The 17851-nt window shown below is 43.4% G+C and overlaps 1 protein-coding gene across 1 annotated transcript; it reads left to right on the top strand.

Moving 5' to 3' along the window:
• Window positions 1-1526: 1526 nt before the first annotated feature.
• Window positions 1527-16424, top strand: LOC139022739 (neurobeachin-like). The gene is made up of 4 exons (XM_070433859.1): window positions 1527-1585; window positions 10602-10666; window positions 13342-13450; window positions 16254-16424. The coding sequence occupies exons 1-4, from the start codon at window positions 1535-1537 to the stop codon at window positions 16422-16424; spliced, it is 396 nt and encodes a 131-aa protein (XP_070289960.1). The 5' UTR covers window positions 1527-1534.
• Window positions 16425-17851: the final 1427 nt, after the last annotated feature.

Genomic DNA, 17851 nt, shown 5'->3' with positions numbered 1-17851 from the left:
GCTTCCGGTTTGATGGCCTTTCCTCCTCGGTCCTCTCCTCTTCCCCCTTTCTTCTCACTTCCTCCTTGCCTTTCTTACACATCTCGTCTCGCTCTTTCCTGTTTCTCTGCTCCCTGCTTTGTTTAGCTCCGCCCTCTTCGCTTCTCGCCTTCCCCCCTTCCCTTGTCTCCGTTGCTCATATCCTCGTCTTCCACCCTGTCTGCAAATCGCCTCCTCCTGCCCTCTCTCCCTCCTCCTCCTCCCTTCCCTCTCTCCTCTCCTTCCCCGCTTCCTACCTCTCCTCTCTCTGCTTTCCACTCTCCTCTCCCTTCCCAGCACACTGCTCCACAATGCCACAATTCCAACACCCGTGATAACTCTGCCCTGCTCACAGGAAAGGCATGGTCAGAGGGGCAGAGCCTGTTTAAATAGAACATAATAGTTTGTGTACCACTGTACGCGCAGGGTCCATGGTCATTAGCCAGCATACCAGAGTATGGTCGGGGTCGCTAGGGCCAGGGTCACCCTACCACCTGACCCCCTTTTTCAGAGAGAGCAGAGTGATGGAGACTGGTCATTGCAGTCACAGAGAGGTGGTAAGTGGTGGTGAATGGTAGCTGTGTGTGGTGATTGTGTGTGTGTCGTGTGTGTGTGTGTGTGTGTGTGTCGTTGTGTGTGTGTTTGTGTGTGGCTGTGTGTGTGTGGTGTGTGTGTGTGGTGTGTGTGTGTGTGTGTGTGTGTGTGTGTGTGTGTGTGTGTGAGTGTGTGTGTGTGGTGTGTGTGTGTGGTGTTTTGGGTTGTGGTGGTGTGTGTGTGTGTGTGTGTGTGTGTGTGTGTGTGTGTGTAATAGGTCATCTGTAGCTGTCTGTGAACTAGAGAGGGTCACATCCCCTGTTTACAACAGTCTTAGAGGCTCAGACTGTTTCAGTGCTGTGCAAGATTCACATTATACAACAGTACACTTTGTCTCCATCCCAAATAGCACCCTATTTCCTATCTAGTGCACTCCATAGGGCTCTTGTCAACATGCATTCAATATAGAGGGAATAGGGTGCCATTTGTTACACACACTTTGTCACTTTGTCTCTATCTCAGTGGTTTGTAGGCAGCGATATTGTTTTATTATTGTAACATGTAAGGTCATTTCCCATTTCCAATCCTGGCAAGCTCTTTCTTTGCATCAACGGTAAAACGGAAGAGATGTTTGACATGCATGAGATGGTCTCTGTCTGTGTGTTTATAAACATGTTGACATTTCATCTCTGGTTGTTGACTCATGCTGTCAATCACACTGACTGACATCTTCATGCAACCATGCCAACGGGCCCTGGCCCCACCAGCCTATAATGAGTCCTCCAGAGTGTCTTCTTCTCTGGTAATGAGTACAATGTTAGCCCCTCTCACCTGTCAATGGAGAGGTTTCGCAGGGACTTATATGAAGGCGCTAGGAACTGTTGAGCCAAGTCAAACTGTCCTGTGTGTTGTATGACAACTCTGCTTCTAACCCTCTGTCTCGTCCTGTCCTGTCCTGTCTGCTCCACCAGGTTTGGTGTGTATGAAGTCCAGCACGTCCGTAGTAGAACTAGTCATGCTGCTCTGCTCTCAGGTGAGATTCTCTCTTTCTCCTCACATATCCCTCCTATTCTCTCCCTCTCTGCTTCTTCCTTCCTCCCACATCCCTCTCTTCCCTCCACTGCCTCTGTTCTCTCGTCTCTACCTCTTCCTCACTCTTTTCTTCCTCTCCCTCTCGCCTCCTCTCCTCCCTTTGATGGACTCTAAAGATGAGGTTGCTTCCAGCTCTAGTTCTCTGGGTCGTTCCACGAAAGGAGTCCCTTTTGCATCCCTTTGATATTTTAAATAGTTTTTGCACCAATATTCCATTTAGGAATGAAGTACCCTTTAATATAGACCACATTGAAAACTCAATAAATCAGTTTTTTTATATGAATAAAGACTTGTTAAAGTGCCAGAATTCTAAAGATTTTAACCCACTGAACCCCAATATTTCTCAACGTTTTCACATCATTCTAAAGCCCTAGTTATTTTGTTGCTTTGATAAATMAATTTCTGAAGATTATGATTTATTTGATTAGTGATAAATTAAGGTTAAAGAAAAGTGGAGATCTGAGTCGGTTGAGCGTTACACGTCAACCCTGCTAACCATAGATGACAGGCTACAAATATTTGAACAATTAAAAGAACATTGTGAAGCTTGCATTCAATTTCCCCTTCGTGTTGCACACAACAATTCCCCCTGTCACGAGGGGATTTATGGCTGATTTAAGATGAAATCGTCAGCCCTGTGACGGTCAACCCTGTTACTTTATTTGGGACTAAATACAGTTGAAGTCGAAAGTTTACATACACTTAGGTTGGAMTCATTAAAACTTGTTTTTCAACCACTCCACAAATTTCTTGAACAAACTATAGTTTTGGCAAGTCGGTTAGGACATCTACTTTGTGCATGACACAAGTAATTTTTCCAACAAATGTTTACAGACAGATTATTTCACTTAACATTCACTGTATTACAATTCCAGTGGGTCAGAAGTTTACATACACTAAGTTGACTGTGCCTTTAAACAGCTTGGAAAATTCCAGAAAATTATGTCATGGCTTTAGAAGCTTCTGATAGGTTAATTGACATCATTTGAGTCAATTGGAGGTGCACTTGTGGATATATTTCAAGGCCTACCTTCAAACTCAGTGCGTCTTTACTTGACATCATGGGAAAATCAAAAGAAATCAGCTAAGACCTCAGAAAAACAATTGTAGACCTCCACAAGTCTGGTTCATCCTTGGGAGCAATTTCCAAATGCCTGAAGGTACCACGTTCATCTGTACAAACAATAGTACTAAAGTATAAACACCATGGGACCACGCAGCCGTCATACTGCTCAGGAAGGAGACGCTTTCTGTCTCCTTGAGATGAACGTACTTTGCGAAAAGTGCCAATCAATCCCAGAACAACAGCAAAGGAAATTATGAAGATGCTGGAGGAAACAGGTATCTATATCCACAGTAAAATGAGTCCTATATCGACATAACCTGAAAGGCCGCTCAGCAAGGAAGAAGTCACTGCTCCAAAACCACCATAAAAAGCCAGACTACGGTTTGCAACTGCACATGGGGATAAAGATCGTACTTTTTGGAGAAATGTCCTCTGGTCTGATGAAACATAATGACCATCGTTATGTTTCGAGAAAAAAGGGGTACGCTTGCAAGCCGAAGAACACCATCCCAACAGTGAAGCACTGGGGTGGCAGCATCATGTTGTGGGGATGCTTTGCTGCAGGAGGGACTGGTGCACCTCACAAAATAGATGGCATCATGAGCATAGAAAATTATGTGGATATATTGAAGCAACATTAAGACATCAGTCAGGAAGTTAAAGCTTGGTCGCAAATGGGTCTTCCAAATGGACAATGACCTCAAGCATACTTCCAAAGTTGTGGCAAAATGGCTTAAGGACAACAAAGTCAAGGTTTTGGAGTGGCCATCACAAAGCCCTGACCTCAATCCCATATAAAATGTGTGTGCAGAACTGAAAAAGTATGTGTGAGCAAGGAGGCCTACAAACCTGACTCAGTTACACCAGCTTTGTCAGGAGGAATGGGCCCAAATTCACCCAACTTATTGTGGGAAGTTTGTGGAAGGCTACCCGAAACGTTTGACCCAAGTTAAACAATTTAAAGGCAATGCTACCAATTACTAATTGAGTGTATGTAAACTTTTGACCCACTGGGAATGTGATGAAAGATATAAAAGCTGATATAATTCATTCTCTCTACTATTTTTCTGACATTTCACATTCTTAAAATGAAGTGGTGATCCTAACTGACCTAAAACAGGGAATTTTTACGAGGATTAAATGTCAGGAATTGAGAAAAATTAGTTTAAATGTATTTGGCTAAGGTGTATGTAAACTTCTGACTTCAACTGTAGGTACTTACTATAGTATTTTTTTTAAATGTAATCTCTTGAGATGGGAAAACATTGTTTTCATTAAATAGAACATGTGTTCTTCATGATAATGTTAAAATTAGGTGAAATAAAAAATGTATAAAAAATTCAGAAAGTTACAGTACCCAAAGGTACTCATTTCATGGAACACCCCTCTGTGATCAGACCATTATAAGTTCTCACCCCCACAGTGTCCCCTTATCTCCTCCCTGTCTCCTTACCTCCTCCCTGTCCCCTTACCACCTCCCTGTCCCCTTACCACCTCCATGTCCCCTTATCTCCTCCATGTCTCCTTACCTCCTCCCTGTCCCCTTATCTCTTCCCTGTCCTCATATCTCCTCCCTGTCTCCTTATCTCCATAGTGGATCAGCTCCACCTCATGTGGGACTGATCACCTCCTCTAGTTAAGCCCAATGATGTACAGTGTCTTCAGAAAGTATGCATATCCCTTGACTTATTCCACATTTTGTTTTGTTCTAACCTGAATTTAAAATGCATTAAATTGATTATTTTTCTCACCCATCTACAGACAATACCCCATAATGACAAAGTGAGAAAAAACATGACATTTTCATTTACATAAGTATTCATAACCCCTGAATCAATCATTTTTAGAAGCACCTTTTGCAGCATTTACAGCTGTGAGTCTTTTGGGGTAAGTCTAAGACCTTTTCACACCTGGATGGTACAATATTTGCCCGTTATTCTTTTTTAAATTCTTCAATCTCTATCAAGTTGGTTTTTGATCATTGCTAGACAGACAAGTCTTGCCATAGATTTTCAAGTCGATTTAAGTCAAAATTGTAAATAGGCCACTCAATGTCATCTTGGTAAGCAGCTCCAGTATAGATTTAGCCTTGTGTTTTAGGTTATTGTCCTGCTGAAAGGTGAATTTGAGTCCCAGTGTCTGTTGGAAAGCAAACTGAACCAGGTTTTCCTCTAGGATTTTGCCTATGCTTATAGCTGTATTCCGTTTATTTTTATTTTAAAAAACTACCTAGTCCTTGCCAATGTCAAGCATACCCATAACATGATGCAAACACCACCATGCTTGAAAATAGCAAGAGTGGTACTCAGTAATGTGTTGTGTTGGATTTGCCACAAACATAACACTTTGTATTCAGAACAAATAGTTAATTTCTTTGCAAAAACGTTTTGCAATATTACTTAAGGATGCATGTTTTATATTTTTATTCTGTACAGGCTTCCTTCAATTCACTCTATAATTTAGGTTAGTATTGTGGAGTAACTACAATGTTGTTGTTCCATCCTCAGTTTTCTCAAATCACAACCATTAAACTCTGTAACTGTTTATAAATCACCATTGGCCTCATGGTGAAATCCCTGACCAGTTTCCTTCCTCTCCTGCAACTGAGTTAGGAATAACGCCTGTATCTTTGTAGTGACTGAGTGTATTGATACACATCAGAAGCCTAATTAATGACTTCCCCATGCTCAAAAAGATATTCAGGGTCTGCTTTTTTAAATTTGTATTATTATATATTCTTTACATCTACCAATCGGTGCTCTTTGTGAGGTTTGAAAAACCTCCCTGGTCTTTGTGGTAGAATCTGTGTTTGAAATTCAATASTCGACTGAGGGACCTTTACAGATAATTGTATGTGTGGAGAACAGAGATTATGTTAATCACTATTATTGAACACGGAATGAGTCCATGTAACTTAATATGCGATTTGTTCAGCACATTTTTACTACTGAACTTATTTTGGCTTGCCATAATAAAGGTATTGAATACTTTTTGACTCAAGACATTTATGCTTTACTGTCACGCCCTGACCTTAGAGAGCTTTTTATGTCTCTATTTTGGTTTGGGTCAGGGTGTAATTTGGGTGGGCATTCTATGTTCATTTTTCTATGTGTTGTATTTCTTTGTTTTGGCCGGGAATGGTTCTCAATCAGGGACAGCTGTCTATTGTTGTCTCTGATTGGGAACCATACTTAGGTAGCATTTTCCCACCTGTGTTTTGTGGGTAGTTATTTTCTGTTTAGTGTTTTCTGCACCTGACAGGACTGTTTCGGTTTCGTTTCTCACTGTGTTGTTTTGTTCTAGTGTTCAGTGTTAATAAATATCATGAACACTTACCACGCTGCGCTTTGGTCCGATCCTTCCTTATGCAACGATGACCGTTACATTTACAGTGTTTATTAYTTTCTAAAATGTTCTACAAATAAAACTCCACTTTGACATTATGGGGTATTGTGTGTAGATCAGTGACACAAAATCTAAATGTAATGAATTTTAACTTCATGCTGTAACACAACAAAATGTAGAAAAAGTAAAGGGGTGTGAAAACTTCCTGAAGGCAAAGTATTGGCCATTGAGAGGCTTTGAAGATACCAGTCGGCCATATTAGGAGCAGTGAATGGAATTCTACAGTATTTCAAATAAATGTTTTAAGGACAAAATTACATGTATTTAAGTAGTTTTTCTTGTAGTGTAGACAGTAACATTAGTAAAAAATATATACTTTAAGGATTTGTTTTAAGTATATTTTTCATGTATATGTTTACCTCACATAATATAATAAAACAAGTATGCATTAAGGTGTCTGAAATAGAATAAATGTGGCAAAAACTAATGTAGACATTAATAAATGCATTTCTATAGCTTCCCAAATATTTTTACAACGTTGGGGGAGTGTCAAGACATCATCCTCTATCAGTCATCTAGTGTATATATAAACCATTGGTTAAGTCTCTTACATCTCAACGGGTCACAGTCCCAATGTAGCAGTAAGAACAGAATAGGAGATAGTTAACATACCTTCTGTCTGCAGGGCCAGTCAGTGAGTCCATAAGGAAGACATTAGGTGGTGCCTCTCTCGCTAAGTATCCAGTCTGCAGGGATGGAGGTTGCAGTAGGAGGTGCGGTGCCCAGAGCTTGTGTGTAACAAACTATTTAAAATGATGAAATTCAGGAACCTTGAACCAATAGGATAATCTTCATAGGTGAAACACTCCCAGACACCACAGATTGTCAGCTTTTCTTATCTGAGCTCCTGAGCCACGCCCATTACCCTGGCTGCAGGTCAGCCCATAGCTAAATATTCTGGGTTCTGTTGCAGGTCAGACCATAACCAGAGGTTCTGCAGGTCAGCCCATAGACAGAGGTTCTGCAGGTCAGCCCATAGACAGAGGTTCTGCAGGTCAGCCCATAGACAGAAGTTCTGTAGGTCAGCCTGTCAGCCCGTCAGATCCCATACATACCCATGCATCTGTTATTAGAAGGCTGAGATTAAGGAGCATTCCTCTCTCTCTATTCACACAACCGCCAGAGCCTTGCAGTAGTGAATCACGCTGTTACTGCTGTTCTTTTGAAGTTTCTGAGGGAATGTTCCCTGTGTCTTGCTCTCTCTTCTGTCTGTCTGTCTGGAGGCTAACCTAGCACTGTGGCTCTGGGATGTCTACCTTCTCTTCCTTTACTGAGGGCTGGGAGTGTCAGCGAGCCGTATCGCCCCTTACATGAGTCACCCCCCCCCCACACATTCCCCCCACCCCTGACACAGATAGTATTACTGCGGCTCCAATAGTTCCTGCCATTAGGGACTCCTGGGATGAAACCCAGCCTGAAATATTGACCCGTCAGCAAGGCTGAAAGTGGATCTGCTTGGCCTGAGTTGGAACCACAGCTAGCTTTATCTAGCAGCACTGGCAGGGAAGGGCACAGTAGAACTTGTTAATCCTGATCTGATTCCATCAGTAGTGACTTTCCTGTATTGGGCTAGGACACAGCTGATGGGGCTGGGGTGGAGACTGGACTAAATGGGGCTAGGACACGGTTGTATGGGGCTGGGGTTGTATGGGGCTTGGATGGGCAGCACACTCTTGTGTATCTCTTCACAGACGGCTTGGTGAATGAGAAGGTAAACATCTCTGTTTCTTGTAACAGCTTAAACACACAGATGATCTGCAGTAGAGCCTGGAGATTTACTGACAGAGAGCCTCCAGATGTTGGAGAGCATAGCAGATAAAAGACTTCAGCCTGGATTGAGATGCCACAATACTGCTGTCTGCCTGACGCCTACTGACGTTTGGGAGTATGGACGGCTGCAGAGGAACTAGAGGCTTGTGTGTAACAAACAATTTAAAATGAAAAATTCAGGAACCTGAACCAATAGGATAATCTTCATAGGTGAAACACTCCCAGACACCACAGATTGTCAGCTTTTCTTATCTGAGCTCTTGAGCCATGCCCATTACCTGGCTGCAGGTCAGCCCATAGCAAAATATTCTTGGTTTCTGTTGCACCAGGTCAGCCCATAGACAGAGGTTCTGCAGGTCAGCCCATAGACAGAGGTTCTGCGGGTCAGCCCATAACCAGAGGTTCTGCAGGTCAGCCCATAGAGAGAGGTTCTGCGGGTCAGACCATAACCAGAGGTTCTGCAGGTCAGACCATAACCAGAGGTTCTGCAGGTCAGCACATAGACAGAGGTTCTGCAGGTCAGCACATAACCAGAGGTTCTGCAGGTCAGCCCATAGACAGAGGGTCTGCAGGTCAGCACATAGACAGAGGTTCTGGGTTCTGTTTCTCTGCCTCTACATGAAGGATCATGTTACTTCCTCCTGGAGAAGCATGTCAGGCCTAATTCCCTTCAAACAGGCAATAATGGGCTTTCCCCAAATCTCTGCAGTCACAGCCCAGCCCCTTTGGAGTCCTGCTGCGCAGAAGAAGATAAAAACTCAGGGGAAGAAAACATCTGAAGCTCCATCCCACTGTAACGGTAACTAGAGAGTTTACTGTACTGTAACTCAGTTAGACAAGATAGAAGATCCCATCGGTTCAGAGTTTTCCCCCTCCTACCTGATGTCCCTTTCCTGGCGCGGCATGAGACACATCTGCTTTGATTTCCGTATATATTTTTGTCACGTGAGTGCAGTACGAGCAGATCCTCAGAAGACGGGCCGAACATGAGCCCTGTTCAAATCAGTAACAGCGGATGATGTAGCAGAGAGAGAGAGATAGAGGTCAGGAGAAAACATGTGGAGACCAGATGCCCAGCATATCAGCACCGTCTCTCTCACTTAACGTAACGTAATGTGAGGTGGAACTGTGTTCTCTAGCCTGGTGCAGTCTGTCCCACACTACAGGAACTATGGCACTAACATGCTACCATACACTATTTAGCCAATGGCAATCTGCATTCACAAATGTTTATCCTGAAATCCTTTGAATTTTGCATCGCAAACAATATGTTTGCTTTCCTGCTACACATAACTAAAGAGCCTCACCCTCTGTTGCAAAAGGCCTTGTGGAACTACAGAGATTTGTTTACTGTTTCTGAGATGCAGAATCACATTTGTTAGCCTCTTCTATGCATGAGATTCAGTTGGTTTTATACCTGACACTTGGCTAGCATTGAAAACTGGGAACCTTTTCCCTTTTTATATTGCTTCTCTTTTTTTCTCTTTGTATTTTGAACTGTGGCCTCCTGTGTTTTCCCTTCCATTTGCTCCTCYGTGAGTGAGCAGAGAGCCCAGGTTCCCACAGTGCAAGGCCCTCTCCTRTCCTCCGCTCCCAAACGGCTTTTTAAACATTCCCAGACAGGGTAGTGATGGTGCTGGGGAGAGGGTGGGGGGTGCCATGGCCTCGGGGCCGTAGCCGCTCTAGGCTCCGGCTCCACACTGCAGTAGATGGCTCCCCTCTCCTCAGTCATCTGTCAGTGTGCGGACGGAGGAAATGGCTGTATTTAAGGCAGAGGATACAGTTTCATCCCCGATTACATCTCTCCTGTGTTTACCGATCTGTTCACAGAGGAAGATCTCGTCCCGAATGCCACCCTATTCCCTATTTAGTGCACTACTTTTGACCAGGGCACATAGGGCTCTCCTCAAAAGTAGTGCATATGTTGCCATTTGGGACGCATCCGAAGAGAGCAGGCACACTCACACATGCAGGGCAGAGATTCAGCTTTTTATAGCCAGCGCATCTCTTTGAAAAGGATTCAATGACCTTAATGCCTTCTTTGTTTCGTTACTTCAATTAGAAAAAATCAAATGTGCGATGTCCATTTGCATTGCAACGGAGACTGGCCATGCAGAGAGATCCATGTGTTTCTCAGAGACTCTGTAGCTTTTTATTGCATTAAAGGGGCTGATTTTATTGTACAGGTTTTTTCGTTTTGGAAATGTTTTTCTGGTTTGTGAAGCTTTCGTGGCAAAGTGTTCCATAATTGTTGTTTTATTACTACGTTATTGTTACTTTATTGTCTCCATGTGATTTTGATTGAAAATTAGCCCATTGATATGTTTTTATAGCCATCGCCTAGTAGCGCTGATTAGAATGTAATGAGCTCTGGGCTTTTACGTCTTGAACTGTTTACAGACCGTGTTTGAATAGCAAAAGCGACTGCAGACAGCCCTGTCTCATTCTGTGGCAGAGGGGTAAGTATTTGAAGTAGGTGTTGTTAGTACACACACAAGCTATCAGAGAGTAATATAGTATTCTAATCCAAGTCAAAAAGTTTTTGCCAAAACTGAATCTCTCCAGCATCTTGAAAAGGTAACCCCATTTAACCTTGTGGAAGGCTTTGTCTGACGTACAGCCAATGAGCCAGTATAAACAACTAACTATCCAACGTTCCTCCTCTCCGCTCCTCTTTCTATCTTCCTCTCCTCTTCTTCTCTTCCTTCTGTCTCAGGAGTGGCAGAACTCGATCCAGAAAAATGCCGGCCTCGCCTTCATCGAGCTCATCAACGAGGGAAGGTATGTATCATATTCAGACACACACACACACACCATATGTTTTCCTATCCTTGTGGGGTCCTAAAATGTATTTCCATTCTAGATCCTATTTTCCCTAACCCTAACCCTGAACATAAATCTTACTCCTAAACCTAACACCTAACCCTAATTGTAACCCTAACCCCTAAGCTTAAAATAGCCTTTGTCCTCGTGGGGACATGGAAAATGTCCTCACGAGGGAGAATGTTCCTTGTTGTACTATCCTTGTGGGGACTTTTGTGGATTTCTGATACACACACACACACACCAGCTCTGAACAGGTTGTTAGGTCCAGTGGCAGCAATAGATTAGCAGTAAGCTGCTGGCCCCTAGAGCGTGGGGTGCTGTACTGTAGCGTGTTAGACTTTTTGTGCTCTATAGGGGTTAAGGTAAATAAGATTGGTGTGACAGAGTGATGTAACAATATCAACACGATATCAACACGATAGTGTATCCCCTCTATCTGTGTATTCCCCACCCCTCTCTGTGAGTGTAGCAGGCTCAGATCAGGCAGGGTGTTATAGAACAGATCAGCCTCCAACTCCATCTGGTGACCCATCTGTGTAACCCTCTTACATCCAAACTGTCCAGCCTCAGCCTTATACCCCAGCCTCAGGTCCAGCCCTATACCCCAGTGCAACCTCACTGTTCCCAACCCAGCATAGTCTTAGCCTTCCCAGGCACCTCCTGTCCGTCCTGGATAAAGAGCCTTACTCAGTGGGGGCCACTCTGCCACTCTGCTGCACGGCTACTCTATCACTCTACTGCTCTGTCACGTGGCGCTGTCCAGGGTGCTGCTGGCAGATCTGATTTCTCCTGCATCTGAGRTGCGTCCCAAATGGCACCCTATTACCTATGTGGTGTGTAGTGCTGAGCGAATAGTTCTTTTTGAGGTTGTTTTGGTTCGATTATTAAACTATTTTTAATTTGGTTTCAATAAATAAATAAASAACATGCACAATGCGCTATGTGYGTTGAATGCTGTAACAACACAGAATAAAACTATTAATAAAAGTCCCATGATGGTGAGTGACTGCACATTACTCCTTATCACTTAATAATAATTTATTCAAATGATTTACTTTAATAACATATTTCAGTTGTTGTGTATTTTACATTTGTTTTATTTGATTACTTTATTATTTCATTCCAAGTCATAATCAGCTTCTGTCTATGCTGTCTGACAAAATCGCAATTTTAGTTTGTTCAAAGTAAATAAGGCATACTTTTATGACTGCTGAATACCAACTCACTGAATACCAATTCACTTAGATTGTGTATTTTCAGGAAGCAACTGCTCTCTAATCCTTCTCGATCGTGCATTCTTCTGTCTATTCTCTCCCTATCCATGTCTGCCCACACTAACCTAACGTAGCAGGCTTAAAATAAACACACAGACCGGACACATAGGCACGCAATGGATTATGGTCGTTGTAGTTAATTATCACGTTTTCTGTGCTGAACTATGTAGAATATTGGCCTGTTGGTAACAACAACTCCCTACTACATCGCACAGTTCGAGCTCGATCTGATTTACCTCTAGAGAATTTGTGCAATGTGCTCATTGAGCTCACAGAAAGAAGCAGAACGAAATTAAATTAAAATAATTGAACCAATGTCAGTCAATTAGTTGTTTAATAACAGAAATTCCAGTTAATCGCTCAGCACGAGTAGTGCACTATATAGGGAATAGGGTGCCATTTGGGACGGAGACCTGCCTTCTCTAAACAACCAGCATACCAGCCAGCTGCAGTCCTCTGAACTATAATCAACCAGCTAACCAACCTGTCCTGTAGAGCTCTCTAACCTATCAGCTAACCAACTCGCTAAACTAACCAGCTAACCAAATAACTACAATCCTAGTTTAGAACACTAACGTCTAAATAAGAGGAGATAAAGAATTATTCAGAACTCAGAGTGTAGTTGTAGTTTAAAGTTTGTTGACACTAGTATGATGAATGCAGTTCTGAGGCCTCTCCCTGAGACAGAGGATGCTTCCCAAATAGCATAGTACACTAGTACACTACATTTGACCAGMGCTCTATAATGGAAATAGGTTGCCATTTGTGATGCAGAAAGAGGGTATCAGAAGCCTTGTAATTGAAACAAAGCAGACCTAATTTGGTGTAAAATGGCATAAACTCTCCACATAGTAGCCTGGCCATTTTCAATTATTAAAAAGATTGAAGCGTGGGTAGAAGCAGGTAGAGTGTACACCAGGGAGGCTGAGGAGTCAGTCATGGGAGGAGATCAGGGCCAGAGACGACAGGGAGATGGAGATGAGGTTGGAGGGTCAGAAGGGAGGGGTTTGTGTGTCTGTCTATATTTCTGTGTGTTCCAGGTTGTTGTGTCATGCTAGGAAGGACCACATCATTGTGTTGACTGACTGACTGTCTAGTATTCTGTATCTGTTCCAGATTGCTGTGTCATGCTATGAAGGACCACATCATTGTGTTGACTGACTGACTGTCTAGTATTCTGTTTTTCTGTCTGTCTGTTCCACGATTCTGTGTCATGCTATTAAGGACCACATAATTTGTGTTGACTGACTGACTGTCTAGAATTTTGTATCTGTTCCAGATTGCTGTGTCATGCTATGAAGGACCACATCATTTGTGTTGACTGACTGACTGTCTAGAATTCTGTATCTGTTCCAGATTGCTGTGTCATGCTATGAAGGACCACATCGTGCGTGTTGCCAACGAGGCAGAGTTCATCCTCAACAGACAGAGAGCAGAAGACGTCCATAAACATGCTGAGTTTGAGGTACAGTATCTTATCTAGCCTAGTCAACTGACTACAGCAGCCTCGCCAGTCCTTGCTCTGGAGTGACTGACTTCAGTTGTGCATCCCAAATGACACCCTGTTCCCTACATAGTGCACTAATTTTGACCAGGGCCCATAGAAATAGAGTGGCATTTGGGAGCCATCCCGGGTCTGTGAGAGAATAGCGCTGGATTAGCAGCAGCTCAGTACTCCTGTAGTCCCTGTGTCTCTCCAGGAGGATTATGGTCCTATCATTAGGCCACTCTAAGGGATTATAATAACCAGCCTGCTAGCAATATTAATAAGCAGACTAAATGATACGCCAGCTACGTTCATATCTGGCCTTTATTAACTTTAAGCCCGTCCAACAGTGTAATGAGTCTACCCCAGAGACGGTACTTACCCCACATATCAAACTGCCTGTTCTCACTACAAAGCATTAGAACACCAACACTCTCATTATTGATTTCTGTAGGAATTAGAGGTCGTCTGCACTAATTAGACAGTATCTGCATGCCAAATGGCACCCTATTTTCTTTATAGTGCGCTACTTTTTATCAGGACCCTATAGTCTCTGGTCAAACGTAGTGCACCATATAGGGAATAGGGTTCTGTTTGGGGCACAGTCAGTCTTTAGTAATGCCACTTTCTGTGTCTATTGCATTCTTTATTAAATGGAAGGAAGCCTGAGAAGGAAAGGAGAGAGGAGTTTTCTGAACTCAGGGAGATGCTCTGTTCAGAGGAATGTCATGCCTCTTTTAGACAGCAGGTAGAGCTGCTCTCTCTCTCTTTCTCACTCTCTTCCTCTCTCTCTCTTAATCTATATTAGTATTCCTACGTCACATCTTCCTCTCTTTCTCACTTTCTTTAATTATCATCAAGACAAGTTAGGAGAGTAGAGATGACACAATGTTGCTAGTCATATGGAAGTGTCTTACCCAAGTACAACACACACACACACACACACACACACACACACACACACACCCACACACACCACACACACAACACCACACACAACACACACACACACACACACACACAACAACACACACCCACACACACAGACCCTTCTTCCACTTCTGTTAGTAGCTTGTACATGTGAGCGAGTGATGGGTTTCTTATCTTGGGGCACGCAGCCCTCCTCAAGCAGCTGTTAGATATCTTAGTCCTCTGCTAGAGGCTCCTTGACCTGCTAGATCAACTGGAGGAGATGGATAGATATGCAATGTCACCAGTAGCAAGGGAGGTTGCATCTCAAATGGCACCCTATTTCCCTGTACCGTGCACTACTTTTGACCAGGGCCCATAAGGTGCCATTGAGAAACACCCAGAGATTACCTGCGCCCTCATCCCTCCTCTGGCCTCATCCCTCTGTCTGACAACTCTAGACAGTCTACACTTTTCATCCATCTGTCTCTACTTTATACCCCTCAAAACCCCTTCCCTCACTCTACCCTCCATCCCCCAGACAGATAGACATTTTTACATTAGGTTGGTGTCAGGGCAGCAGCCCCTATCCTGTGAAGTGAAATAAAGGTTTTGATATTTGTCACAGCGTCACATGGTAACGTGAGATGACAAGCAGAGATTGAGTTATCTGCCATTTGAAGAATATGTTGAGGCATAATATCTGACACAATTCAAATATAGGGCCGGAAATTCAATTCACTTCCAGCTTCTGTTAGCAAATTAGATTGAGTATATGAGCAGGAAGGAGCAGGCCCGTGGCGACGCAGCAAGACAATCTTATTTTAGCAAGGAGAAGATGAAGTCAGATGCTGATCGGCTCCTCTAGAATCTAGATTACCTTTAGATGCTTCTACATTGCCTGTAGGAGATCACTGAGTAAGTCCCAAATGTCACCCTATTCGATATATAGTGCACTACTTTTTACCATAGCCATATGGGTCCTGGTTAAAACGGGTGTACTATAAAGGGAATAGAGTGCCGTTTGGTACGAAGGCACTGACTCCACTTCAACATAACACATCAACACATCACACAAATTACAATTTATACATGTAGGCTACAGTACAGGCTACTTCTCTTTGTTATCCAACCTGCCCTTCATCCACAGACACAGTTTAGTTTTATATAGGGACAGATTGTTTATAATGACCCCTATGTAAACAGATGGGATTAAAGCTTTCTAACGGACAAATTCCTCTCTTTTTCTCCATGTGAAACAAAGGACATTAGCAGACGGCAACAGTGTTTAAATCACTCTTCACTAACATGTCCCCTGCTGATGTAGTGGAGCAGAGATTGGCTCTCTTAATCTTAATTAACAGCACAGGCTATAATATCTACTCACACGTGCACACAAACACACACACCATAATATCCTCTGTGGATCTATTGAATGGTTTTAATTTATTTTCCTTCAACACACAATTTGCATAGCTTCCTAGCATGACACACACATTTCCATGTTTGAATGCAGTATCTAATTTTGCAGGATTGCAATGGAGGAAACACAAGGACATATTAATACAAACATAACATAGCCATGCTAGCACCCTGCTAACACCAGACAGACAGTTATATTTGACAGATACCTTTCAAGACACTCAAGGACACCTTACGTTAAAAGTATATACAATCAAAGTGCAAGTAATATCAAATCCTAGTGATGGATACTGTCCGGTTTTAGCATAATGTTAACACCTAGCATGGTGTTAGCATTTTGTTAGCAGGGTGTTAGCACAATCTTAATGCTTAGCATGGTTAGCATTATGTTAGCATATCATTAGCATGGCTATGTTTATAATAAAATGGCTCCTTGTGTTCCCTCCATCAGTCTAACTGTGCCCAGTACACTGCTGATCGGAGGGAGGAGGAGAAGATGTGTGATCACCTGATCAGCGCTGCCAAGCACAGAGACCATGTAACTGCCAACCAGCTCAAACAGAAGATCCTCAACATCCTCACCAATAAGCATGGAGCCTGGGGCAGCCTGGCACAGAGGTAAGACCCAGGGCTGAGGTATAGAGCTGGGGCTGAAGGATAGGCCTTGCCAGGGCTGGGGTATGGGGCTGGGGCTGAAGGATAGGCTTTCGGCTGGGGTATAGGGCTGGGGCTGAAGGATATGCCTTGGGATGGGGTATATGGCTGGGTCTGAAGGATAGGCCTCACCAACAAACACAGAGCCTGGAGCAGCCTGGCAGCCTGGCACAGAAGTACGGACTGGGACTGGGTCTGGTGAAAGGTTTAGGGCTGGGGCTACCTGGAGCTGGGCTGGTCCAAAGGCCAAGCTAAGGCTAGGCTGGATAGCAGAACTCCCAGTATTAGCTGTACTGTACAATTAGTGCAGTACTGGGAAGGAAGGACCACCAGCTAATGTCATTTACCCAGCATCCACCAGGATCAAATTTACATGGAGATGATCGTGGACTACAGGAAAGGAGGGCCGAGCTAGCCCCCATTCTCATCGACAGGGCTGTAGTGGAGCAGGTTGAGAGCCTCAAGTTCCTTGGTGTCCACATCACCAACAAACTATCATGGTCCAAACACACCAAGACAGTCGTGAAGAGGGCACGACAATGCCTATTCCCCCTCAGGAGACAGAAAAGATTTGGCATGGGTTCTCAAATCCTCAAAAAGTTATACAGCTGCACCATCGAGAGCATCCTYACTGGTTGCATCACCGCCAGGTATGGCAACTGCTTGGCCTCCGACCGCAAGGTGCTTCAGAGGGTAGTGCGTATGGCCCAGTACATCGCTGGGGCCAAGCTTCCTGCCATCCAGGATCTCTATACTAGGCAGTGTCAGAGGAATGACCAAAAATTGCCAAAGACTCCAGCCACCCTACTCATAGACTGTTCTCTCTGCTACCGCACGGTGAGTGGTACCGCAGTGCCAAGTCTAGGTCCAAAAGGCTTCTGAACAGCTTCTAACCCCAAGCCATAAGACTGCTGAACAGCTAATCAAATGGCTACCTGAAKMATTTGCGTTGACCCCCCCCCGACCCTTTTTTTATGCTGCTGCTACGCACTGTTTACTATCTATTATCTATACATAGTCATTTTACCCCCACATACATGTACAGTGGGCTCCAAAATTACTGGCACCCCTGACTGGCAACGCACAAACAATATTTAAAAAATATAAACAATATAATTATAGAGATATTTCAATGGAACCAACCAGAATCATTCAATTATTAAATTTTTTAAATATTGTTTGTTTGTTTAACTTTAATCAAAATCAAGGTTTCATAATTATTGGCATTCCTCATTTAGTACTTAGTGCAACCACCTCTGGCAAGGATAACAGCATGGAGGCTTTTCCTGTAATGTTTGACAAGGTAAAGGAACACATTTGGAAGGATTTTGGACCATTCCTCTATGCAGATCCTTTCAAGATCCTTCACATTCTTGGGTTTGCGCTTATCAACTG

Source organism: Salvelinus sp. IW2-2015, linkage group LG22 (genome assembly GCF_002910315.2).
Source record: "Salvelinus sp. IW2-2015 linkage group LG22, ASM291031v2, whole genome shotgun sequence".
NCBI classification, from domain to species: domain Eukaryota; kingdom Metazoa; phylum Chordata; class Actinopteri; order Salmoniformes; family Salmonidae; genus Salvelinus; species Salvelinus sp. IW2-2015.
Note: the sequence above shows the minus strand (reverse complement) of the source record. Positions and strands in the feature narration are given on the sequence as shown.